General features: G+C 44.2%; 2 protein-coding genes across 3 annotated transcripts; one reads left to right on the top strand and one right to left on the bottom strand.

Moving 5' to 3' along the window:
• The first annotated feature begins 60 nt into the window (after nt 1-60).
• LOC107391151 (cytosolic sulfotransferase 2) lies at nt 61-10,929 on the top strand. The gene is made up of 8 exons (XM_054746069.2): nt 61-150; nt 6,421-6,559; nt 6,661-6,789; nt 6,864-6,964; nt 7,210-7,336; nt 7,423-7,520; nt 7,591-7,765; nt 7,842-10,929. Exons 1-8 carry the CDS (start codon nt 109-111, stop codon nt 7,952-7,954), a joined length of 924 nt encoding a protein of 307 aa, XP_054602044.2. The 5' UTR covers nt 61-108; the 3' UTR covers nt 7,955-10,929.
• On the bottom strand, nt 8,005-25,772 carry LOC107391149 (proline-rich transmembrane protein 3). Of its 2 annotated transcripts, XM_054746067.2 has the most exons (5): nt 19,258-25,555; nt 19,044-19,116; nt 16,811-17,658; nt 16,444-16,731; nt 8,005-13,183 (listed from the first exon to the last, which is right to left on the bottom strand). In XM_054746067.2, exons 3-5 carry the CDS (start codon nt 17,622-17,624, stop codon nt 11,187-11,189), a joined length of 3,099 nt encoding a protein of 1,032 aa, XP_054602042.2. In that variant the 5' UTR covers nt 17,625-17,658; nt 19,044-19,116; nt 19,258-25,555; the 3' UTR covers nt 8,005-11,186. The 2 variants fall into 2 exon arrangements, with proteins under 2 accessions (XP_054602042.2, XP_015823749.3); XM_015968263.3 differs by lacking the exons at nt 19,044-19,116; nt 19,258-25,555 and adding an exon at nt 25,562-25,772.

A 25,772-nucleotide genomic window follows, 5' to 3' on the forward strand; every position in this document is an offset into this window, starting at 1 on the left:
CACTAGAGCACAAGCTGTCAATAAATCACAGTTGGGAGAGCTGTGAAAAAGCACAAGTGTTTAACAGATGAGGTTAAAGTGTGTCAGATAAAGAAATGACTGTCGCTGATGAGCGCCGCACGCACAAAGGGCAACCGAGCACACTTCCAGGTGAGCTAATGAAACACGCTATAGAAATACACATGGATGTAACATAATGTGTTTAAAATGTTTGTAATTATTACAATCAGCAAGATTCCTGCTAAATGATTTTTTGTTACTGACTGCAGGACGTATGAGTAAATGATGCAACTTAGTTCTTTCTCCACTAAAGCCACTTTGAGCCCACTGCTGACAGCAGCAGTACATGTTTCAAGACAGGAAGTGACCTATCTTATGTCAAAATGATGGGTTTAATAGATGAAATCTGAGACCATGGTTTTGAGTCAGAAAAGGGTAGAATGTCTTCTCCGGGTCAGGGATGAGGTCCTGCCTCAAGTGGAGGCGTTTAAGTATCTCGAGGTCTTGTTTACAGTGAGGGAAAGATGGAGCGCAAGATCGACAGGTGGTAGGGAGCTGCGCCTGCGGTGATGCGGGCGTTGTACCGATCTGTCGTGGTGAAGAGAGAGCTGAGTCAGAAGGCAAAGCTCTCAGTTTAGCTGTTGATCTACGTTCCTACCCTCACATATAGTCACGAGTGTCGGGTAGTGACCGAAAGAACAAGATCATGGATACAAGCGGCTGAAATGAGCTTTTTCCACAAGGAGTCTGGGCTCTTCATAGGATGAGAAGCTGTCATCCAGAAGGGGCTCAGAGTAGATCAGCTGCTCCTCCGAGAGGAGCCAGTTGAGGTGGCTCAGGCATCTAGTTAGGATGCCTCCTGGACACCTCCCTGGTAAGGTTTACTGGGCACGTGAAGAAGACCTAAAGGAAGACCCAGGACACGCTGGAGGGTCTATGTCTCTCGACTGGCCAGGGAACGTCTTAGGATTCCCGCAGACGAGCTGGCCCAAGTAGCTGGAGAGAGGGAAGGCTGGCCCTCCCTGCTTGGGCTGCTGCCCCCACGACCTGACCCCTGAGCCGAAAATGGATGGATGGATGTGTTGCACAAGAGACTTTTCACTTTAATAAAAAATAAATAAATTTGACATATTTCTCACCATTTGATAGGGAGACAGCAGTAAAATCTCCATAACCTTTGACCAAGCAGCAATAGTTATTTTTTCTTACAGTAATGACTCAGCTAGACCTGGTAAATGCATCAAGCACCAAATGAGTGATTAGTAAAGGTTCACATTTACTGTTGTCAAACATCAGGCAGTAGTTGTCCAAATGTCCTGCAGAACCTGGAGAAGCATCCTACAATCTTTAATCAAATCAATACAAGTTCCAAAAAAAGCAGTGGAACACCCAAATCCAAAACTCTTAGAGGTAAGTCAAGTGAGGATTCACCTTGATGCGTGGGAAGGGGAGGCAAGAAGAAGTGTCATAACAAGCAAACACTAGATATCCGAAAAGATGTAAGCAGAAAAACCCGATTGGTCAAAGGCAAGAAAGCATCTGCTACTAGTAGATGTTTTCTAATCTCTGCATGAAAGATTCAAATTCAAGTTCAAAAATGCTTTATTAATCCCAGAGGGAAATTGATTGCTGTAGTAGCTCAGAATAATAATAATAATCAAGTCATCAAAGAGTTGTTGTATATTACAATGGCTGTTGGCAGGAAGGATCTCCAGTAGCGGTCAGTGTTGCAGCAAAACTGAAGAAGCCTCTGACTGAAGACACTCTTCCGTTGTCGGACAGTCTTGTGAAGAGAATGCTCAGGGTTGTCCATCATTTTCTTGATTCTCTGGAGAATCCTTCTTTGCATTATCTCCTCCAGTGGTTCCACAGTCGTCTCCAGAACAGAACCAGCCTTTTTTTATTAGGCTGTTGAGCCTTTTCAGGTCCCTGCTTCTGATGCTGCTACCCCAACAGACGAAGGCGGAAGAGATTACACTCTCAACAACAGACTTGTAGAAGATGTGCAGCATCTTTTATGAAACATTCACTTTTCTCCCAGTCGCCTGTGGTCCACAGTAGACGTCTTTTAAAGAGTGATTTAGGAAAATCTGGATCTTTAAAGTTTACTTCAATTATGATTTTCTTAGAAGAAAACAATATATTATCAAACGTTGTTCATCAAATGATTTGTAATAAGTTCTTAGGCTTGGTAGTTATGGTTGTAATTTTGTTCTTCATTTATAAATGATCCCGTGGCGGTCCACCAGGAGGCTCCAATCACACTACAGAGTACAGGATGTTGTGGTATTTGAGAGACATGTCCTGTGAGGGTGTGTTCTCTGGTATTCGGTTCTGAGTACTGATGGAAACTCCAGATCTTTAAAAGAACCGGTTCTTAAGGCTCGGCTCACTAAAATGAACCGGCTCTTTCAGCTCTCAAACAGCTCCTCACATTTTTCGTTTCTTAAAGGAATTTATCACCAGAAATGATACAAAACTGTGCATAAATTGAATTAATAATCTACAATATAAAGCATCAAAGCTTTATTATTTAAAAAATGTATTTTTAACATGAAACAAAGTGCTATGAAAACAATTTTTAAATGACAAGAGCAAATTCTGCAAGTAAAAAATGTATTACCTTTGAACTATTAGAGCCTGTTGGATATGCACACACTCTGCCTTTTAATTGTTATCAAAATGTGTCCAGATCCTGGTGCCTGTCCTGTTTTTACTCATTTCCTCCTTTTTTACTGGGTTTTTCCAACCAAAATGTACAGGTTCCATCGGTTAATGTAATAACTGCCCCAGGCATTTGGCGCAGCTCCTGGGGCCTGAGGGTAAAGTATCTGTCACTCCGCTAGTGACTGGGAAGATCACCAACGTATGACGGTGCCCAGAACCAGTATCTTGAAATGAACCCTGAAGTTGACTGGCAGCCAGTGAAGCTGGAGGAGAAGTGGGGTGATGATTTGGTCAGAAGCTGAGCACAGGCATTCTGGACCACCTGTAGTTGCATCAGGGAGGTTTTACTCAGACACGTGAAAAAAGAGTTTCTGTAGTTTAAGTGTGAGGAGATGAAGGTGTGTGGGTAACAAGTAACAAGTAATTGCACGCAATGTTTATTTATACAATAACCAAACCGTGTGTGTTCTATTACTGATCATTTGTGTTGTATTTGGTTTTATTTTATTTATTTGTTTAGTTTATACATTCACTGTGAAAGCCAAACATTTTATTTTGTTTCCTGTATAAAACAAAAATGTCTACTTTAAAAAAAGTGTCTGTGTGAAGGGTTGTGTGTGTGCTGCTGCTGGTCTTGAATATATATATATATATATATATATATATATATATATATATATATATATATATATATATATATATATATATATATATATATATATATATATATAAGCCTTCTCCAAATCCTCAAAACACATGTGGATTGGTTGGGCAAACTCCCATGCCCCCTCCATCACCCTTGCAAGGGTATAGAGCTGGTCCACAGTTCCACGGCCAGGACAGAAACCACATTGCTCCTCCTCAATCTGAGATTCAACTATCGATCGGACCCTCCTCTCCAGTACCTTGGAGTAGACCTTTCCAGGGAGGCTGAGGAGTGTGATCCCCTATAGTTGGAACACACCCTCAGGTCACCCTTCTTAAAGATGGGGACCACCACCCCGGTCTGCCACTCCCTAGGAACTGCCCCCGATGACCACGCAATGTTGCAGAGACGTGTCAACCATGACAGCCCTACAACATCCATAGCCTTGAGATACCCAGGACGAACCTCATCCGCCCCCGGGGCTCCGCCGCTGTGTAGTTGTTTGACTACCTCAGCAACTTCTGCCCCCGAGATTGGACAGTCCATCCCCAGGTCCCCCGGCTCTGGTTCCTCCTCGGAATGCGCATAGGTGGGATTGAGGAGCTCCTCAAAGTATTCCTGCCACCGGCCGACTATAGCCTCAGTTGACGTCAACAGCTCCCCATCCCCACTGTAAACAGTGTGAGTAAGTCGCTGCCTCCCTCTGCTGAGGTGCCGGACAGTTTGCCAGAACCTCTTTGGCGCCGATCGATAGTCTTTCTCCATGGCCTCACCAAACTCCTCCCACACCCGAGATTTAGCCTCGGCAACTGCCACTGCTGCACCCCGCTTGGCTATCCGGTACCTGTCTGCTGCCTCCGGAGACCCACAGACCAGCCACGCCCTGTAGACCTCCTTCTTCACCCTGACGGCTCCCCGAACCTCTGGTGTCCACCAGTGGGTACGGGGGTTGCCACCACAACTGGCACCGGCCACCTTGCGACCACAGCTAGCAACAGCCGCCTCAACAATCGCAAAGTGGAACAAGGCCCACTCGGAGTCAATGTCCCCCACTGCTCTCGGGACGTGGTCAAAGCTCTGCCAGAGGTGGGAGTTGAAGACCGTCTTAACGGGTTCTTCTGCCAGGCGTTCCCAGCAGACCCTCACTATGCGTTTGGGTCTGCCAGGTCTATGCGGCATCTTCCCCTGCCATCTGATCCAACTCACCACCAGGTGATGATCAGTTGACAGCTCCGCTCCTCTCTTCACTCGGGTGTCCAAAACATACGGCCGCAGGCATGGACGTAATTTTTTGGGGGGGGGACATGCCGCCCCCCCACTTTTTCCGAAGTCAAGTTTTGACCCCTTCACTTTTTACCATCCAAAATCAATATTACACTATATTAAATTGACACTGGTTGAGCTCTAGGACCAAGCAGAAAACAACCATTTGTGTTGAAGCCTGCTTCCCATGAGAACATACTGTAAAGATACCCCCCAGCCCCCGTGTCCCCCCCACTTCTAAAGTGAAAATTACGTCCATGGCCGCAGGTCAGATGATACGACTACAAAGTCTATCATCGACCTGCAACCTAGGCTGCCCTGGTACCAAGTGTACCGATGGGCATCCTTATGTTCGAACATGGTGTTCATTATGGCCAAACTGCGGCTTGCACAGAAGTCCAATAACAAAACACCACTCGAGTTCAGATCAGGTGGGCCGTTCCTCCCAATCACACCCCTCCAGGTCAAGCTGTCATTGCCCACGTGAGCATTGAAGTCCCCCAGCAGGACAATGGAGTCCCCTGATGGAGCACTATCTAGCACTCGTCCCAGGGACTACAAAAAGGGTGGGTACTCTGAACTGATATTTGTCCCATAAGCACAAACAACAGTCAGGACCGGTTCCCCGACCCGAAGGCGCAGGGAAGCTACCCTCTCGTCCCCTGGGGTAAACCCCAACACACAGGCGGAGAGTCTTGGGGCTAACAAAAACCCAACCCCAGCCCTCTGCCTCTCACCCGAGCAACTCCAGCAAATGAGAGTGTCCAACCCCTCTTATGGTCATGGGTTCCAGATCCAATGCTATGTGTTGAGGTGAGTCCGACTATATAAGCCAATTCGGGTTATTAATCATCTCCACACCGTCCGGTGACCCTCTCCGAGATGACATCCATTTTGCGCACTAACACCGGTAACGCAGCTAAGACATTGTCCAGCTTACGATTCACCTCGAGTAACGTCCCAGTCTGTGAGGTTTCCGCCCGGACGGTGCTGTCCATGGGTGCGGGTCACCCTCCAATCGCTCCCGTCTTCCCAATTTTTCGGAAAACCAGATATCCTCCCACTCCAATCGGAAGAAATCCAGTGATCATCAGGCCAAATATCCACATATCTTCGACATCCTCAATGGACAGCTGAGAGAGACAGACGACCTTCCACTCCTTCCAGGAATTGAGCATAAATCCTGCTGCGTGTGTCCCATGAGGGCAAGTGGGAGCCCCCTCCTCCGTTCTCATCGTAGAAAAAATCTTATCAATCGCGTTGAATGACCAATTAATTAAATCCATTTCTGAAAAATAGGGATTTCCAGAGGAAATGCAGAGAAGCGCTCTGTAGGCATACAGGACAAAAGAGCCTTGGGAAAAAAGATAAGGGAGCAAAGCAGAAGCGTCTGTGCTCTGTGAGTGCCAGGAGAAGAAAAAAAATATCTATCTATCTATCTATCTATCTATCTATCTATCTATCTATCTATCTATCTATCTATCTATCTATCTATCTATCTATCTATATATATATATATATATTTATATATATATATATTTTTTTTTTTATGTATATATATATATATATATATATATATATATATATATATATATATATATAAATCTTTTACTAAAGATTTCTGTGGAGAGGAACAAGAGTTTACCCCAGTTTTTGATGCCCTGCGATAGATAGAAGGGCATTCTGAACTGTCTGCAGAAAAGAACCCATGACTCAATTGAGTGTTTACCGGTTTGAGGACAGTTGCAGTTGTATCAAGGCTGTTGAACAAACCTGATGTGTCATCATTATATTATTCCACAATCCCAAATTAATTTAGTTCAATTTCTTTATTTTGTTCAAAGATGGATCTGCCACCTAGACCTGCTCTGCTTGATTTCCATGGTGTTTCCATGACCAATTACTTCATTGACAACTGGAAGAACATCCAGGAATTTGAAGCGAGACCAGATGATGTTGTGATAGCGAGTTATCCTAAAGCAGGTGGCCTTTATTTTTTATTCCACACCCTGACTCTGCTCCTATGAAATAGCTTGTTGTTTCAATGCATCGACTTAAGCTACGGCATTTTGTTTATTTTGAAGGAAACACGTGGGTTTCATACATCCTGGATCTGCTGTATTTTAGTCAGACTTCACCTGGTCGTCAATACTCAGTCCCACTCTTCGAAAGGGTGCCGTTTCTGGAAATCCACATGCCGGGGTATCCCTCTGGTTGGTTGGTTGGTTCGGCTTCAGATCCAGTGATGTTCTTGACTTCCTTGTAATATGGAGCTTTACTTTTCCAGGAGTCGATGAGCTAAACCGGTTCGCCAGCAGTCCACGCATCATCAAGACACACCTGCCAGTCCAGTTTCTTCCTCCTTCCTTCTGGAAACAAAACACCAAGGTCTGCTGGATGTAGAGTATGGAATGTTTGTAGGAGGTCCCACACTCCTCATGGACTTGAATGTCACACTAACTGCATGCTTTTACAAATATAAACCCACTAATATTTGATGAAATATTTATCAGCAGGATTTATAGCCAACACACTTCTTACCAAGTTCAATTTCGCTCTGTTTGATTAATTTTGGAACTTTGGACATTGAAGGGTTTTCTGTGTTTTTCTTTGCATTTTCAATCCGGCTGCAGATAATCTACGTGGCTCGCAATCCTAAGGACACAGCGGTATCCTACTTTCACTTTGACCGTATGAATCAGGCCCAGCCGGAGCCTGGAGACTGGAACAGTTACTTCCAGAGGTTCATGGAAGGAAAAAGTGAGCAGCAAAATGAAAGCAGGAATATCTGCTAACACCACAGCTAATTTTATTACAAATGACGTGATCTTCTGAACGTCTCTCAGTGGTGTTTGGTTCCTGGTACGAGCATGTGAAAGGCTGGTGGGAGGAGAAAAAGGCCAGATCCAATATCTTGTATTTGTTCTACGAGGATCTGATTGAGGTAGGGGCTGAAGTCTGCCAGTGTGGGGTCGTAAATACAAAACCAACTTCATGATGACTTGCTTTGGCAGGATTTTGATCGGGAACTCAGTCGGCTCTGCTCCTTCCTGGGACAGTCTCCCTCTGCTGAGCTGAAGAAACAAATCACAGAGAAAGTTCTTTTTGACAACATGAAACACAACAAGCTGGTTAACGCCTCGTCAGATGAGTACTTGGACTTCACCATATCCCCTTTCATTCGCAAAGGTCAGACACATCAAGTAAATGTTTATATAGTAACATTTGCATAAGGTACAAAAATCATAATTCTGTGTTTTTCTAGGAAAAGTTGGAGACTGGAGGAATATGTTCTCTGCCAAACAGGATGAAGAGTTTAATGAACACTACAAGAGCAAAATGCAAACCACCGATCTTCACTTTCGCACAGCTCTGTAGTTCTCTAACCCATACCAGTTTATAACACCTAAAAATAACCACAGCAGAGATGAGGGTACAACAGATTTATTTTAATCCAGACATCAAAAGCAGCAGAAAACACAAACAAAACTTCCATAAGTAAAATGAACAGATGAAACAAACACATGGGATTTTCTATGGCACGTGCTGCATTGTGGAGCGACCCTGAGGGCGCTGGAGGAACCTCGGCGGTAAACGTAGGAAAACATGAGCTGATGAATATGCAGTAACTCAAACAGGCTCTTTGGAATGTAACCAGCGACAGAAGGCCAAGCTCTACCTTTAAAGCTAAAGAGATCAAGCGTCTCATACCGCTGAAGTCCTGCAGGGTCTCCAACAATAACTGTAATCCAAACAAAGCAACTGACAACAGACTTTAACGGCTTCTTAATGAACCAACATAAGTATTTTGTTATATTATTCAATGATTTTGTTATGATTTAAAAATAACACTTAAAGCAGAAACAGAAAACATCTAGATATGTAACAATACATTTAACAAAACCCTGCTTTATCTTTATTACCATCACAATCTGGATCACTAAAAGTTCTCGACGTAACATGTTGGTCAGGTTTCAACTCACAGCTCTTTCAGCGGTAAACAGTCGACCGTCTGACATCAAATTATCTAAACTGCACAGCTCAAAGCAACATTCAGACTCAAGTCTGAGTTTGTAAATACTGAAAAAAAGTTTGAAGTTGTGAATCAAGCCTTGGTAACTGCATACATTTAAAGAGACAACGTGTAGTATGAAAATGAACAAAATGATGTCCAGCTGTTAAAAAATAATGGTGGCTTTGTACATTAAATCCATAAAAATTGGGTCTAAAGTACATGGGGCGTGGCTCTAGCATCTTTGGGGGGACGCTATGTTTCCATCTGGTTGACTCAAGGTCCTGCACCTGTCGACGCTAGATGATTGGCTGGACGTATGATTTACCAACACATTCTCACACCAGAAGCAGCTAAAACTGAGAAAGCGTGACCGAGCGTTTGTTTCCTACGCGTTGTGGCTCCCAACGTGTCGGGAGGTGACAATGGTGTACGACGCTTGTGGGAAAATGGACATTTCACTGACATTCAACCTCTAACCTCTTGATATTTAACCTTCCCCTCACCCCCATCCTAACCTTAACCCAGATTCTCGTTCTAAACTTCTCGTTAACAGTGTTTGAGACAGACGATACAACTAGAAACAAAGTTTTGCATGTGCAAGTGGGTTAAGGTTAGGATGTGGGTGAGGGGAAGGTTAAATTGCAAGAGGGTAAAGGTCACAATTTGGTGAAATCTCCATTTTACTGTGGGCGTCGGAAACAAACGCTTGGTCACGCTTAGTCAGTTTTAGCCGCTTCGGTTGTGAGAATGCATTGGACGTACAGAAGTTACGTAACCACGTTCAAAAAATATTTAGGAAGCAAAAAACACAAATTTAACAACAAAACAGCTAAACTCTTCCCAAAAACACATGAAAGAAGAGAATGGTAAAAGAGATGCAACATATTTTGGCAGGCGCAGGACTCTGAGCAGATCCAAAAAGCACAACGCCAAAAATCTACAATTGGCATTGCACTCTCTCGATGGCCCGCACTTGTATAGCTCCTTACAGAGTCCGAGGACTCCAAAGCGCTTTACTCTACAGTGTATCATTCATCCACTCACACACACATTCACACACTGATGGGGCCCTGGGGCACACTGACAGAGGTGATTAACTGAAGGACCATCAAAGTCTGAGGAGTTACGCTGGGGTCGCACGCTTTCTCCTCCACAGGTAACAATGTTTACCGTAATGCAACTAGCGACAGTCACAGCGATATGGTGTAAAACTACCCTGAAATGTATGTGCTGCCCCCTAGAGCCAGGAAACTACACGCTTGAATACAAATCCAACAAATGTTTTTGAGACTGTTTAAATTTCAGGTTCCAGACCATCTAAAATTAAAAATGATTGGAAACAAATTCATTTCCCAACATGCACTAACATTTTTCAGGCAGTTACTTTTCAGAGTGATTTTCAGCTTCAAACTGAGTAAACAAGAATTTACATCCTCATAGTCTTAGCGAAGCTAGCTTGTGCCTTCAGCAATACTGCTTCAGATTGTCCTTCACAGTAACTACGACTAAGGTCCAAATACAGCTTTATTCATCAACATTAAAAATAATATTTACATTGCTTTTCTTTTTAAGCAGACATTGTAAGTTTAAAATACAGTAAAATACTTGAGTCTGGATTATAGGGAAGTGCTGTTACTGAGTTGATGTCAAGCAGCCATGTTTTTTGCAGCCCTACTAATCCGTGTAGCACTTAAATACCGAACTCTTCAACTAGACACTATTCTGATTCAGATTCTGCAAAAAAATGCAACCAGAGACATCGTTTTTGGATTCCAGAAGCCATGTTTGCATCATGTTTACCTAACAAAATGCATTAAGCTAACAGCTCATGATTGAGCCTAATAATTTTACCAACTGATAAGATCCTCTGTAGCATTTTCACACGCGAGCATGCGCCTGGATAGCACGAGCTGTTCTGTGTTTACTGTCTGCATCTCTGTGTAATCGGCTTTCACGCACAAAGCAAACCAAACAAGCAGGACGCGAGTTTAGACGTACTGTAATCTGCAGATTAGTCACTATGGTAACAATGCTATGAAAACAACTGTGTTACATATGGCACATATTTACATCACCAATGCAAACAGAACAAACTAAGATGAATTCACAACCCATAAAATGCTGACAAATACTTTTAAACATGAGATATTGGACCAAACACACTTGGTCACATTACAGGGAGTTCATCATCGGAGGAAAAGATCTCATCACCATCACAGATCTGCTAACTAGCCTTTCTGAAGACATGGGAGTATGGGTTAGGGTTAACCTGATAACCTGATGTTATACCAATATGATGTGTGAAATAGATGATTTTAATAATAAGTAAGAGACGGAATGAATGTGCCCTGTTGCTTATTTGTGCTTAATTCCCAGTTTTGCTGCAAGAGTAAAGAGTCAAAACCAGTTTAAAGCTTCCTCTAACAAGATAAAATGCAACTAGATGATAAGTTTAAGACTAATTACCCAGATTATTTCCATGTTCCCATTACAGAAATATCGTTTCAGACAGCAGATTACGGTATCTCATTGCAGAAGTCTTTACATGAAAGTGTGTGAAGTGCAGTTGTCCGTCTTAAAAGGTCAGGGTTTGGTTTAGAGGTTGATTATTTCACTGCTCATGCTAGCAGAATCGTCATGACGACTGACCTCCAGGTAACTGCGCGACCCTGCCGGCCTGCCAGCTCTACCTCGTACCCTCTCCGAGTCTGGGGTGAAAAACGGTCGTGTGTCATCCACTCCGTCCTCCCCCAGATTTCCTGTTGATGTTCTGGATGGACGAAGTGACACTGGGCAGGATACTGACGAGGGGACAGTTATTATGCCATTCCCAGCCCACCTGTGGCCCTGGTGGGAGGGTGTGGGGGGAGCAGTCACCTGTCTGCTGGGTACACTGCTGAGAATGCTGCCCCCCAGTGGCATGGAGGACTCTGTAGGGGCTTCGCTGCTATCAGACAGCAGCTGAGGGTCACTGTTCCTACGGATCCAGGAGGCCTGGCTGATCCCGGAGCCAGGAGAAGGAGAAGGCGAGGCTTGATTTAAAGGATGAAAGAGACTCCCACCTCCTAACAAATGTTCTCTGTGCAGAGCCTCGTCAATGCTGCGGGTCAAGTCAATGGGGGAGGGGGGACGCAGATCAAACTCATAGAGAGACAGAGATGTGTCCTTGTCCTGGTCCAGACTGCCACTAACGGAGCGCTGAGGGGGTTGACCCAAGGTCTGCAGCCTCAGCAGGGAGCTTGTGGAGTCATCAGACATGCCTCGCTCTGCAGAGTGGCCCCTGTGGTTCCTGGCATGGTTGCTGTCCTTGACGCAGCGAGGTTGGGCACTGTTCTGTTCATAGTCCTGGTTCCTGATCAGACTCTTGCTGATATCAGCTCCAGAACGCTCCTGACCGGCCCAGTTGTTCGGCATCTCGCCTGCTCCTCCTCCTACACCGTTACTGTCAGACTTTCTGCAGGGCTTCCCCCGCAGACTCTGGACTATCTTGGACCAGCATGTATGTCTTTGAGCGGAGCCACCAGATTGTCCTGGGGAGGAGAGTTCACCTGCTGCTCTGCCATCCTGTCCTCCTTCTTCGCTCCTTTTGCACCCACCAGACCTCCAGAGAAGACAGGAACCCAGAAAAAGGAGAGAGAGCCCCCAGGCCAGTTCCAGGAGCCGGGCCCAGAAGTGCACAAGCCACCATCCCCAGTTGAAGCGTGTCCAATCCCCCAACAGTCCATAGAGCCACAAGCAAGCGTGGACGTGTAACCCACAGCACAAAGCTCCAAGAACTGCACAAGCAGCCAGCACCCTTCCTAGAACCACTCCTTTCTGCTTTCCAATCCAAGCCTTCCTTGTAGCCTCTTCAGGGTCACCATGATGGGGGACAGGAGGGTAGCGTATACGTGGAAACACATAGCAGAGGAAGCCCAAACAGAGAGCCAAACCCCAGCATAAGGACAGGACCTGTAGGGTAATGGGCACCACAGGAGACAGAGCTGGGGACAGCAGATCAGCAGCCAGCAGCAGGGTACACTGTAACACAGTCAGCACTGCCACCAGAGGAGGCTGCTCCAGCGTGGACGGTAACACGCTGACTCCAGCAGCTCTCAGTGCAAGCAGAGCCAGGGCCGCCTGTGTCCACACCAGCAGGGGCAGAGGCAGGTTGTAGAGGGCTGTGACAGCAGGACGAGGGAGGATTCTCCGTGATCCATAAGGGTCGATAAAAAAGAGAGCAGATCTAAGGCCTCCAATTAGAAACAGAAGCGCATTGGCAAGGGCCAGAGCTCCTCGATGAGGACAGTCTGTGCCAGGAGACAGCACGAGGCCGAGAGCAGCTCCGGCAAACAGGAGGAGGAACAGGCTTGCTGAGCCATACACATGCAGTTCCCAGGCTAATGCTAGCGTGTGGCTCAAATCGCCCCAATAAATAAAAGTGCCATTGTTGGAGGGACTGGCACTGGGGGAGGCATGAGGAATAAAAGTGGAATAGGGAGCTTGACGAGGATGTCCCAGAGGAATAGAGTGGTTCTTATCAGCCTGGAACGTTGGGCTGAATCTGGATCGGATAACAGGAATGACGCCAGTAGGGGGCGCAGAAGAGGCTCCTGAAAAAGAAAACACCGACAGTTTAGTTTATGAATACTGGAATTAGTGTGAGAAAAACCAGCATATAGAAGAGTGTTTGATGCCAAGAACAGCCACTAGAGGGCAGAGTGCAACCATTAAAGTTTCCCTTCCTTCCTGTGATCTGAGCTTTTGTTTGGTTTAGGTTGAATGTTCTTTGTTTCCTCTTGCTAATTTAGATTAGTGAGACATAACAATTATTTAAAAAAACACTTTTTTTAAGCATTTAGGAATTACAAATTTAAATTAAAAACATTTTTTGACATTTTAAAATATTTAAATGAAGACTTCCCAAATAATAAAAACAGGCCTAAGCAGAACAAAACTAAATGTCCTCATAAAGGGTCTCAGGAGGACATGGATAATAAATCAGACATAATTAGAAATATCAAATCTGTATCAACTGTCTGTTCTAGGAAAGAGTAGTGATATCTCCGGAAACCAAGGAATTTGGGGGCTCAACGTCTGATGTTAAAATAAACCTAAATCATAAACGGTTTATTTTTGTAATTAATTAGCACTGCTCAAATGTACCAAACACACAATGTAAAAACTCAAAAATCACCATATCAAGGTGGTCGCAATTCTTGTTATATTAATAAAAACATCTGACTGAAGCGGTGATTCAGCTGAACAGCCACGGACTGACGCCATGACCTAATTGGATTATATAATTAATAAGAACATCTTTGCTACGCAACACAGTGCAGTGTCACGGTACATCCATGAACCAGGAAAGCTTATTAACCCACAGACTTGTACAATTTAAAACTAAATCATGGGACAAAACACCCTCAAACAGGACAAATCACAGTGAGCGCTTTATTAGTGATCATTCAAACTTTGGTTTGTTTTAAGGGGAATGCCTAATCTTCAGCACCAAAACCACATTCATCACTGATGGGGTTTGTAAGGCGAGGACGCAACAGCTCTGTAAAAAACCCTGTATGAGTTTAAGGTCAAGCTATTGAGTCTCAGCTGGATTGTGTTTTTGGGGCTGAACTGATGATTTTCTGGAAGAGAACAGTCCCAGACCATCACACTGCCACCACCGTGTTTGAATGTATAATGTCCTTTTTCTCAGGACACACACTTTGTCGCTGTGTTGCTTCTGTTGTTCTCCTTGAGAACAGGTCTTGGTGTTTTGCTTTTTGAGATCTTTTTGCCTACTTCATGTCAGAAGGGATTTCCAATTTTGCAGGACTGGTGGAAACCAGATCTGGTGTCAACACAGCTTTTCAAACAATGCTGTAGTTTATCACAGATAATTCATGATTTAACAATGGGGCTGATAACTTTCTCTACACAGGGCCAGTTTGGTCTGGATGTCATTTTCATTTTAATAACGAAATCCTTGTTTGAAACTAGTTTGTATTTAACCGTTTTTTTTAAATTTTATTTTAAAATGTGTCAACCTGAAACATTTAATTCACAGAGGAAAAAATCTTACGAACACATAAGGCTCAAACATTTTTTAAATAACGGTCATCAATGTTTACTAAATGTTTTCAGCAGGGACAGCAGCAGCTCAGGAGGTGGAACCGTTGTCCAGTAATTGGAAAGTTGCAGGTTTGATCCCGTCTCTGACCAAAGAATGCTGCTGTTGTGTCCTTGGGCAAGACACTAAACCTGCATAGCCAGCTGGTGGTGGTCGGAGGGACCGGTGGCTCCAATGTTCAGCAGGCCTCGCCTCTGTGTGAATGTGTGTGTGTGAATGGGTGGATGAGTGACTGTGTTGTGAAGCGCCTTGGGGGGTTGTAGAACAAATTCAGGCCGTTTACCATTTTCAAACAGAAAATAAATCTGACCGTTAATACCAGAGAGGAAATAGTAAACAAACAAAGCAAATGCCTGCTGGTATGATAAGATCTAACAATCCCAGCAGAAGACACCCATAAAACTGACACACTGATTAATGCTTTGCTCCCACACACCTCACTCCCTGGTTCCCTCACACTGTTCCTACCACACACACACACACACACACACACACACACACACACACACATTGCATAAAGATCACAGACACACTTCTTTATTTACATAAAGGTTTTACTTCCTCCTTTCAGACGATTTTCCCCCAGCAGGACCAGAATCCAGACACATTCCAGATGTGCTGATCATGTTACACAGCTGGGCAGACTTAGGCCAGCCCAACCCTTGTGTTTTCTTTTTTCTCTTTATGCCAAGACGAATGAAGCAGCATTAGCCCAAACCAGAAACAAACTATGCTAGATTTTAAAGGAGAGTTTAAGAAACTTTAGAGGTGATGAAAACACCAGATTACTGTTCTTTGGTTTGTCGTCGTGTGATGTTCTTGAGCCAGTGCGAGAATCGTTTCCACCGGCACGGCTAAGCAAACTCAAAAAATGTTTTCCGTTATCTTAATTACATCAGCTTAGTCAAATGACATTTGGGAAGTCTGAAAGATGAGTCCATGACCACGTTTAGAATAAACCCGAGACCTGGACGTTCGGAGACAGCATCCCTAGAGAACAGCAGAGCTTAAAAGATGGATTAACAGTTTCTGTGTGAGTTCAGCTCTCTGACGTGTTTATTAGCATCATGTTGTTAGTGGGAAATTACATCCCATGTAAGCATACGGTCAGGGAACACGGACATATGGGCCGAGCGGCTGAAAGTGGGTCTGACTGGTGTTCGACTGCTCCAGCTGCTCCAGTGTGTGAAGCAGACCCGTTTTAATGGAGCCACTGAATTCAGCTTTGATAAATCAAACTTTAAACCGAGCGAAAGTCGCCCGTAAAAACCTGGTTATGGTGGAAGTCAGGCTTCTTTTAAACGAGCTATAAATAAGTCTGGTTTTTACGTTGATATGAAATAAAGATGGCCTCTGTGATCACTATATACCATACTCGGTCTCTCCTCACTTCATCTGGTTTTCGTTCCCATCCCAATCCCTCCTCATGTGCCTTTCTGCCACCTTTTACCACCCACTGTCTCATCGACACTCCCAGCTGTCTCCTTTTCTGACGGTTCCCCTCCTGTCCTCTTAGCCCTCCTGTAACTCGACCCGCTCCTTCTTTAACCTTTCCTCTCATCTCGTGCTAACACTGTTGTCGCGCTCGTCGGGTCTACGCTTCAGGAATTCAGCCCCATTTTCCATGGAAAAGCAACTCTACCTTTTCCCTCCTCTGAAGCCTTTTTCTTCCAAACCCTCCAGTGAAAAGCCCCAGCTGTATAAATAATTAGGTCCAAAATGCCTAAAAGTGGTGTTTCTTACCTCTCCTTGTCGACGGGATGGTCGTGCTAGCTGAACCTGTTCCTGTCTGTGTGGTTTTGCTGCTGAGCGTTGTTGTTTGATCAGCCGTGCGTGCTGTGCTTAGAACAACAGTCGTAGATGTGTGTGGTGAAGTGTTTAGAAGCAAACTGGTCTGGCTTCGGCCCGTAACAAGTTGTCCCGCCATCTGTGACTGTTTATCAGTAGAGGCGTCAGAGTTGGACGATGTCACGGCGGCGGAGTCCTGCTTTGGTGGAACTTTGTCATCAAGGGAGTTTTCTTCCTGATAACCTAAAGAAAACACGAGAAAGTTAATATTTGTGTTGCGACCCTCGGACCTAAACTCTTTATTACCGTGAAGCTTTCTCACCCAAAGTCTTTGAGGTTTGCTGCGTTATCACAGAGGGCAGAGTGGCTCTTTTCTCAGGCTGTGGTGTAGTGGAGGTTGCTCTGGTTGAACTGGTCGCTGTCGCCACAGTCTGGTCTTCATGTGATGGGCGTTTTACATCACTAACTTTGGATGTCATGGTCTGAGCCTGGGGCTGGTATTGTGCCATTTCACCACCAGCTTTTGGCATAAGGTCAGAGTCATCCCTCAGAAATGTCGCTGTTGGAGTTCCACCGGATCCAAACCCTTGTGAATCACTGTCCTCTGGACTCCCAGCTGTCACTGGTTCATCATCTACAGGGTCAGCAACAGAGGGAAAGGTAGGTAAAGGTGGAGTTTGACCTCTTTTAGCAGCTTGTCCCTTTGTTAAAGCCCTCCTGACAGCTAAACTAGCCATGTCAGTCCTGGGTCTGGAGGCAGACGGTTGGGTTACAATTTGCCCTCTGCTGGGATTCTGTGTCGACAGAACAGAAATAAGAGAGGGATTGAACTCTGTCATTGGGAGGTTCATCCTTTCCTCTTGTTCTACTGAATTCACATGTGATAGTCTCTCCAGAATTGTTACTCTGATGGGCACATCGCTGCGTCCTCTAGGAGGCAGAGAGGGCCAAAATCGAACCGTCTGCTTCGTGGGTGAAGAACCAGCAGGTAGGTCCAGAGCTGGAAAGGATGGGGAGGAGCCAATGATGGTCTGGGCATCAGAGACATGGAGGAGGGAGAAGGACGTGGCCAGAAAGATGAGGGACGTGGGAGCCATGTTCTGCCGAGCAGTGATGTGAGGCGAGTGGTCCCTCATGAAGTCTGAGTCTGTTCATCACACCATCGTCCCACTGGAAAACAAACAGGACAAAATCAGATCTGTGATGCACTGATTCAAAACCGAACTTGTGTAGAAGGGTTCTTTACAGAAGATGATCTACAGAATTATCTGTACAATCTGGGACACATTTAAAAAAGATCTCAATTGATCTTCTCAGTCCCTACACCCCCAGCAGGTCCCTGAGGTCCAGTGACCAAAGCCTACTGGTTGTGCAACACCAGAGGTGACAGATCATTTGCTGCTGTGGCCCCCAGACTCTGGACCTCCCTCCCCCTTAGCCTGATCAGTGGACTCAGTGGTCTCCTTTAAAAAGCAGCTGAAGACTCACTTGTTCAGGCTGGCTTAGCGTGACCTTCATCACCATCCTCTCCTTATTCTGTTCTTATTCTGCCTTTCCCAGGATCCATTGATTTTCCTCTTTCCCTTTCCTTACATTATTATTTTTTAATCACAATATTTAAATATTTTTCATTTAAAACATATTTTTAATTATAATTTTTTTATCTTTTTCATACTTAAAATAGTTTTTTTTGTTTGTGAAGCGCCTCGTGATTTTTGTCTTGAGGCGCTAAAAGATCGTTTTCTTTCTTTCTTCTTTTTTTCTTTCTTTCTTTCTTTCTTTTAGGCAGAAAACCTTTTTTTCCTTTTTCAGTAACTAACAACTCTAAACTATTTTAAGACATTTTTTTCTTGACCTGCACGACTCAGTTATGTTATTTTAGCTCAGTATTACTCTCATACACATCTTAAATGTTGCCTGTGGCTCGCTAGGTGTCCTGAAGTTGTGTAAATCATCAAATATTTCTGCTTATTTCTAATTCAAACAGTCCCGGTTAGCTTCTGCAGCCCGACACCAACACACTGACAGGGTGCGGTAAGGTATATGGTTTCACAATGCTACACACACCGTCATAAAGACAAAGGCAAGACCCGGGTCTGTGAGAAAGAAAGGTGATTGCACAATAAAAACAAGCAGGCCAAATCAGAAAGGAGTTGAAGATGGTTTCACTGGTGGGAACTTAAACCATCTAAAACTCTATAAGAACTTTTCTATAAGGTTTTATTTCCTGCAAAAGATGTGATGTCTTTATTCTTTGCTTCCTTTTTGAAGTCACGGATGCCAGAAGCCCAAATCGAATGTGTCAGAGAGCCAGATGACATGTAGAACCCCCCCCCCCAGCCCCTTCCAGAAGTCACCTAACCAAACAGCTGCTAGTCGTTTGTCCAAACTTCCTAAGTTGCATAAAACGCCCCTGTTCACGCTATCTCTACCTATGACTCACAGCAGGAGATAACCTCTGGGAACAAATCATGCAACAACAAACAAAAGCAGAGAAACCGGAGAAAAAGAAATCGGTGCTCATGGGAGAATTGTTTCTGCTGTGTGTGACTCACCTAAAGTCACGATGATGAGGTCTCAGAGAGGCTGCTGCAGTTTCACACCGGTCCGGATGTGCAGTTTGTGCTGCTGAACAGGAGCCATTTGTGTGAGTGTATGGAAAGTGTGTGTGAGCTAATGATCACACACACACACACACACACACACACACACACACACACACACACACACACACTGAAATGCTATCTGAAAGCTGATTTGAATACTCACAAAATATAAATCTTTCGTTTGGAAGATGTTTTGGCACAGCTACACACAAGCGAAGAGAAAAGCTTGACTGTTTATCTCACTTTCCACCACTAGCACTAACCTCAGTGTTTATGTACTCTCCTCTCTCAGCTACCTCCCCTGGTTGAACAAGCCAATCCCCTCCCCTTTTCTTTCTGTTCTACTAACGTTATCCGTAATAGCCCCACAGCTGTGTGATAATAATGTCATCATTTAGAAATCGGAGATATGAGAAAGGCCTAGCAGAGATGGAAAAGAGCAAATGCTGAAGGAGGCATGAAGTGATGAAGCTGGCAGCGGGAGTGGGGGTGTGTGAGACGAGGGATGAGAGTGAAGAGTGAGAAAAGTAGTGAAGGCTGCAAAATTAGAACATGGTGGGGGGTATAAATCCTTACAACGTGACAGAAGAATATCTAAGAAAAAAAAAAGCAAGGTCAGGAGTAGGGGTTGTATGAACTAGTCGACTAGTCGACCTCACTGCTCTGTAGTGACTTTTTATGCCTGTCGTCGACTAGTCGCTGTCACGTGATAATGACAAGATGCAGTCCTCGGAAAAGACAGCAGGTGAGGAGCCCCTGCGCGTCTGGATCGAGGCGGAGGCGACGCGCTGTGCCAGAGCGTCGTTACTGACACCCGTCGTAAAACGGACATTTAACCAAATTGTGACCTTTTCCCTCTTGCAATTTAACCTTCCACTCACCCCCATCCTAATCTTAACCAGCTTGCTAATGCAAAGCTCTGATTGTTGACGCGCTCCAGACATCTGCGTCCTGAGCACGGCCACAATAACATTATCAAATCAGGTGTCGCCACTCAAAAACAAATGTAACGCGATCGTTCATGTCGGCTCATTTCCTTTTATGTTTTCTGTCTTTTACTTTTGCCTGATGCACCTCGCTGCTGTGGAGCGGGGCGCATCATCTGTTTTGTCCTCCGGTGACGCACTGCGGCCGGCGAGCAGCTCGCACTCCGCTGTTTTTGCGGTCGGTAGATCTTTTAGAACTGCAGTTCAAAGGTAACTCATGAGGTGAATATATATGAACCCAGGTAGCAGTTTCTCTTTAGGACTGAGAGGAGATGCAGGAAGATAATAAACAGGCAGGACAGAAAAATAGTCAAATAAAAACAAGTTAGTTTTTGTACCTGCTGGTTGCAACAAACAGACACCACTGAAGGTAATCAGAAGTGAGGAACAGAAAATGAAATTATTATTTTAATGTTTAGAGCAGCAGGAACTCCGAGAGGCTGCAGGCGCATCAGTGAGTTTGCGGCCGCTGCGCAGAGGGAGGGGGGAGAGGGCTGAAGCAGAAACTACCGTTGTTAAAAGAAATGTGTTTAACTTTGAAAATGTGGGCGCAGTTTTAATTGTCAAAAACTCCAGCGAACCAACCGACCCTCCCCCCCCCCCGCTTCAGGTGTATGACGTCATCAACGACTAGTCGAAGTCGACTCGATTTTCATTACTTGACTGTCGACTTTAAAAAAAATTAAGTCATGCAACCCCTAGTCAGGAGACCACGTTGGTGGATGAACTGGTTTGAAAACATATGCTTTAATGTTCACCTGCCAGCTCTAAACAAGCTGACAGGATTTCTTCTGGCAGTTTGGAAGCACGTTTCTGTTTGAAGGTTCATCTTGGCTGCTCGTGCATCAGTCATTACCTCATCAGTCCAGAGAAAAAGACCTGAGACGGATTCCAAAATCAGAATCAGTCCAAAATTAGCAGTCCCTTGGCCTGCGATGCGCCTTTACTAACAATAACGGATTTGTAGGTGAATCAGAAATTTAAAAACAAAAATGTATTCTGTTTAATTACAGTTGTTGGAGATGAACTGTTAATGCCAGCAAGTCAGAGCGGTACCAGGATCACACATTATCATCAAACCTATCAGAAGGCAGCAGGCAAGACAGTGACTGTTACAATTTTTACACAAAAACACTAAAAAAGGGTTAAAAGAATTTAGTAAATTTTACTCTATGATAATCTATGGATTTCAGATGGATTCAGATGTTTGCACTTAGTAAAGATTACTGAGTTTTAAAAGGCATTTGACCAAATTAGTCTCAGTGACTTCCCTGCTTTTCAGAAATAATCTCATCTCATCACCCAGCAGCTAAAATAACAGCAAGGTTCATCAAAACGTCTTTTTTTTGTCAACTGAGAAAGATAAATGTACAAAACATGTAAAGCAATAAAATCTGAATAAATCAGCAGAGCACACGACATCAAAGACAAGATCAGATTTATCGGTTCATTTGATGTTTTAAACAGTCTCCCTTCTGTCAACCCTGGCACATCTGTGATCACTAAACAGAAACTAAAACACACACACACACACAAACACACACAATATGGCTCCCAGTGGAGGAAGGCAGATGGGCGCACGGTCAGACTATTTTTGTCATCGTCGGACCCTGGGGGGACCGGGGGACACATCACGCTGTTTTTCTCTTGCTCACGTTTAGATGTCGTCACTCGCTCTCTTACGCAATATGTGCTTGTTCAAAGCAGAACATACTCATGGGTAATAAATATCCTGCAGCAATCTGAAGATTACTATAAACTCCTGGCTCACCGTATGGACCTGCTCGTTATATAACCACATGACTAAGTACTATAGCAGCTGTTGCTAATCAGCTAATCGTTGCAGCAGTGAAGTCATGTCTGCTCTCATGTGTTCATATGATGAGTTAATCTTCAAACTTTCCATAGAAAGCTGGGGAGGGGGTGCAGCCCCTTTTGAGGAGAATCTCCCTCTTTCTTAGGAGGTTTGTGCTCTTTCCATACGATCCCAGACAGTCTGACAGCAACATCTCAGTTGAATATTTCTGTCTACACAGAGGATCATTTGTCTTTTTAACAAAGACACATCTAATGGACACATGTCCCTGCAGGCTTGCTTTTATTCTGAGAATTTCTGCAAAGACCAAAACGTTTCTGTCACACAGACATTCATCAAAAATATCACGACACAACTTCTAATTTATAGTTACTGTAATTAATTCTGTCTTTATTCTAAGGAATATTTATATTTTTTATTGTCAACAGTATATAACATATTTAGATATAAAATCAAATTTTTACTACAGAAAAAAAATCTAGGGCTGCACAATACATCGCAATGTATCGTCATGGCGATATCGGCATGCGCAATACGCATATCGCAAAGAAAAGAAATAACAGCAGTGAACGCTCAGCTCAGATGTTTCCTATATATAATGCATTTGGTCAATCAAACAGAAGCATGATGTTTTTGACAAATCAAATAGAGCTCTTCACCTATTTGGCCAATTGGGTGGGTTCTTGTAGGTTAGATGCCCGCCCCCTTGGCCTTATTTGGATGGCTAGCAAACACCTGAGTTAGCGTCGTTCTGCTCTTTACGACGATTCTGCTTTTCCAGGATCCACTGGATGCCTTTTCTTTTTCTTTTTCCCTTTCCTCACATCTTTTGATCACAATTTTTGCTTTTCCTATTTTTTATGATAATTTTTAGTAAATTTTTTTATTAGTTTGTTTTTGATTTTTTTTGTTCTCGAGTTAATTTATTTTTTATTTACTGCAAGTCATATCGTCATCGCAACATTAATCACTGTAATCGCACATTGCAGGCTTTCCTAATATTGTGCAGCCCTAATTAAAAATTAGTGGATTTCTTATTGCCATTTATTAGAAGTGCAATAACAAGTAAATTGCACTTTCCTGCTCAATTTACACCTGGGAACAATGAAAATGGCTATAATACACATTTAAATAATAGTTACTGAGATTGCGCTGCTGTGACTGAGCAATCATTAATGAGGCAGAAAAATTAACTGGCACGGCTTTAATCTTCATCCATGTGAGGAATTGAGGATGGTGAGAGATCCAAGACCATGAGTGAGCACCAAATCCTGTCAGCATGCAGCTGGCTTTCCATAAACAGATGTTAACACTTATAACCAGAAAAGTTGTTATCTGAGGAGTTTATCGATGATGGGAAACAGAAAGACAAAAGAGCAGAGAAAACGCTGACTCATGAACAAGATTAGAACAAAGACGCAGTGAGAATGATTCTGCTGAAGCAGTAGAAACAAACCCAAGAAAAAGTCAGAGCAGTTCCAAAGATTTAGCTGGAAAACATTTATCAGATTTACTGAGGCTCTCTGTGCTGTGAGACGTTTAAGTCCTCGCCCCTCAGCTGGCCGTGTAGATGTGTAACGTGTCTGTACGGTGTCTTGGGCCCAGAGAGGTGGGAGCATTAAGTGAGTGTGTGGGCACATGAGAAAGAGGGTAGGAACGGAAGAAAAGAGTAAGTGTGGTTGTGCTGGTATGTGAGAGATGCAGGAGGCTGCTGGTTTGACCGTTACAAAATTCCACACCTTGAAAAAAAGATCACGTGGATGCAAACACCATCATCGCTGAGCTGGTTATTTACCACTCTGTTAAAACGACATTTCACATCCTTTCTGGAACATTTTTGCGGCCTTAACCTGCAAAATAGGTTCTCCAGAATGCTTTTCAGCTGAAGTCATCTAATATTTCAACTAGTCTCCGACTGCTGGTTTGGTTTAGGTTGTTAAAGGTGCCTTTCTGTGCTGCGTAGGAGGGATCGGGAGAGTCAAAACTCCTGCAACAGACCACACAGCGAGGTCATGCTGTCTGAGGAGGCTCCAGCATCTATCACTGTTGCCTCTGATCCGACTTAAAACCCCAAACCACATCGAAGCCAGAAGGTAACTGTAGCAGCAAGGCGATCTGACGTCACTGCGACCGTAGAAGCACAGACACAACAAAAACCAGACTGATAAAAATAAGAGCAAATAAGGAGAAAGTTCAGCAGAAGGTTTGCATGCCAGTGTGTGGGCTCTGATGTTTTAACCAACACACACACGTATCCAGAAAACACACCCTGAATGACAGTGAGCACTGTTGACTTATTAAAACTGCCAAATAAACACCGTCGGGCCACAAAACACGCTGAGGAAAGTGAATCACAGACATCACAAGTCATAAACAGAGCCGGCTGCGGCGATCTGACCACAACTCCACTTCAACCCAACACTCTCACGATGTTCCAGATGGAGGCAATAAAAGTGTGTTGAGGTTTGCAAGCAAGTTGTTTGTGAATGAAGTGTTATCTGTTAAAGGGACCTCAAGGCAAATGTGTAAGTACCCTAGCTTAGATTGTTAGCGGGGCTTTTGCAGCTGTGTGCATCACAAATAAATAGATGTTATGTTTTATGTCTAATGTGAGATTTACATTTTTTATTCTGCATCATCTGATGTCTCATTAAACGTATTTCCTGATGGTCCGGTCAGATTAAATGACTTTACCCAGAAGTAAAACTCTTTTTATGCAGAAAAGACAATACAAAGCATGCAGTCACGACTCATTTTTGGTCTCCCCTATTACACTTTCTTAACGTCTTCATCAAAATGTCAAAAAACACTTGGAAAATCTTACTTTTACTGCTTTTAAGTCGAGCAGGACACTTATCTTATCAGTGAACTGGAGTGTGTTGGCTTTCTTCAGGAATAAAAGTCATCTGCCAGGGTTTTTACTACATCACGAAGCATGTCTGAGCACTTAGAAAGGCACGTTGATGTGGCTTTTTACTTCCTCCTTTGCTTTATTAATTTAAATTCCCTAATAAAAGGGGTAATCTAAACGTTTCTTTCTTTAAAATGAGCCTTACTTCACACACACACACACACACACACACACACACACACACACACACACACACACACACACACACACACACACACACACACACACACACACACACACAGATCCACTTGTTGCTGAGCCATCAAATCACATTAACCCTTTGTCCGTGTTTTAGATGGTTGGAAACCAAATGTCTATAAAATGCGGTTAGCTCTTATTAAGCCTGAAGTCAGTTAATAAATGCCAAATGTCATCAATTCCCAGAAAAATAGGATCATATTATCAGCCTCCTAATAATTAGCTAAATGGGTCCCTAAACTTTGCTGCTGTTGTCTGTTGGGGTTAGGATTAATAATCTAACCCTGCAGTAACAAGCTGACTTTGCAGCAGGGCAACCGGGTGAATTATTTCTAAACTGCCCTTTGCCTCTGCATCCTTTTATGGTTTTTACGGTTATTTCCCTGTGACTTTGCTAACCGGACGGTTTGCTGTGCAGCAACCGGTCTAAAGGCGCGACAGCCGCGCGTAAACCTGAAGCGACGGTGCGGCAGCTCAGGTGGAGGCAGTGAGGATCACTGCGCAACGAGGCGCCGCATAGCAGCGGCCAGGCAGCGGTCAGCTACTAGAAACCTACCCGAGGGGCGCTTTTCCATCCGTAGCAGCAGGACACCAGGACACGTTATTCCAAGAACCAGAGAGAGGCGGAAACGGGTCCGGGTTCGGCGGTGAGGTGAAACCAATCCTCAGCAGAAGCGTTCTGTCCCGCTGCCAGTCTCCAAAACCATGGGCTGGTGAGGTGGTATCCGCCCCCTCCGTCCTCCTCATCACTCCCCTCCCTCTCGGCC

This window comes from Nothobranchius furzeri, chromosome 15, assembly GCF_043380555.1.
Source record: "Nothobranchius furzeri strain GRZ-AD chromosome 15, NfurGRZ-RIMD1, whole genome shotgun sequence".
In the NCBI taxonomy this organism is placed as follows: domain Eukaryota; kingdom Metazoa; phylum Chordata; class Actinopteri; order Cyprinodontiformes; family Nothobranchiidae; genus Nothobranchius; species Nothobranchius furzeri.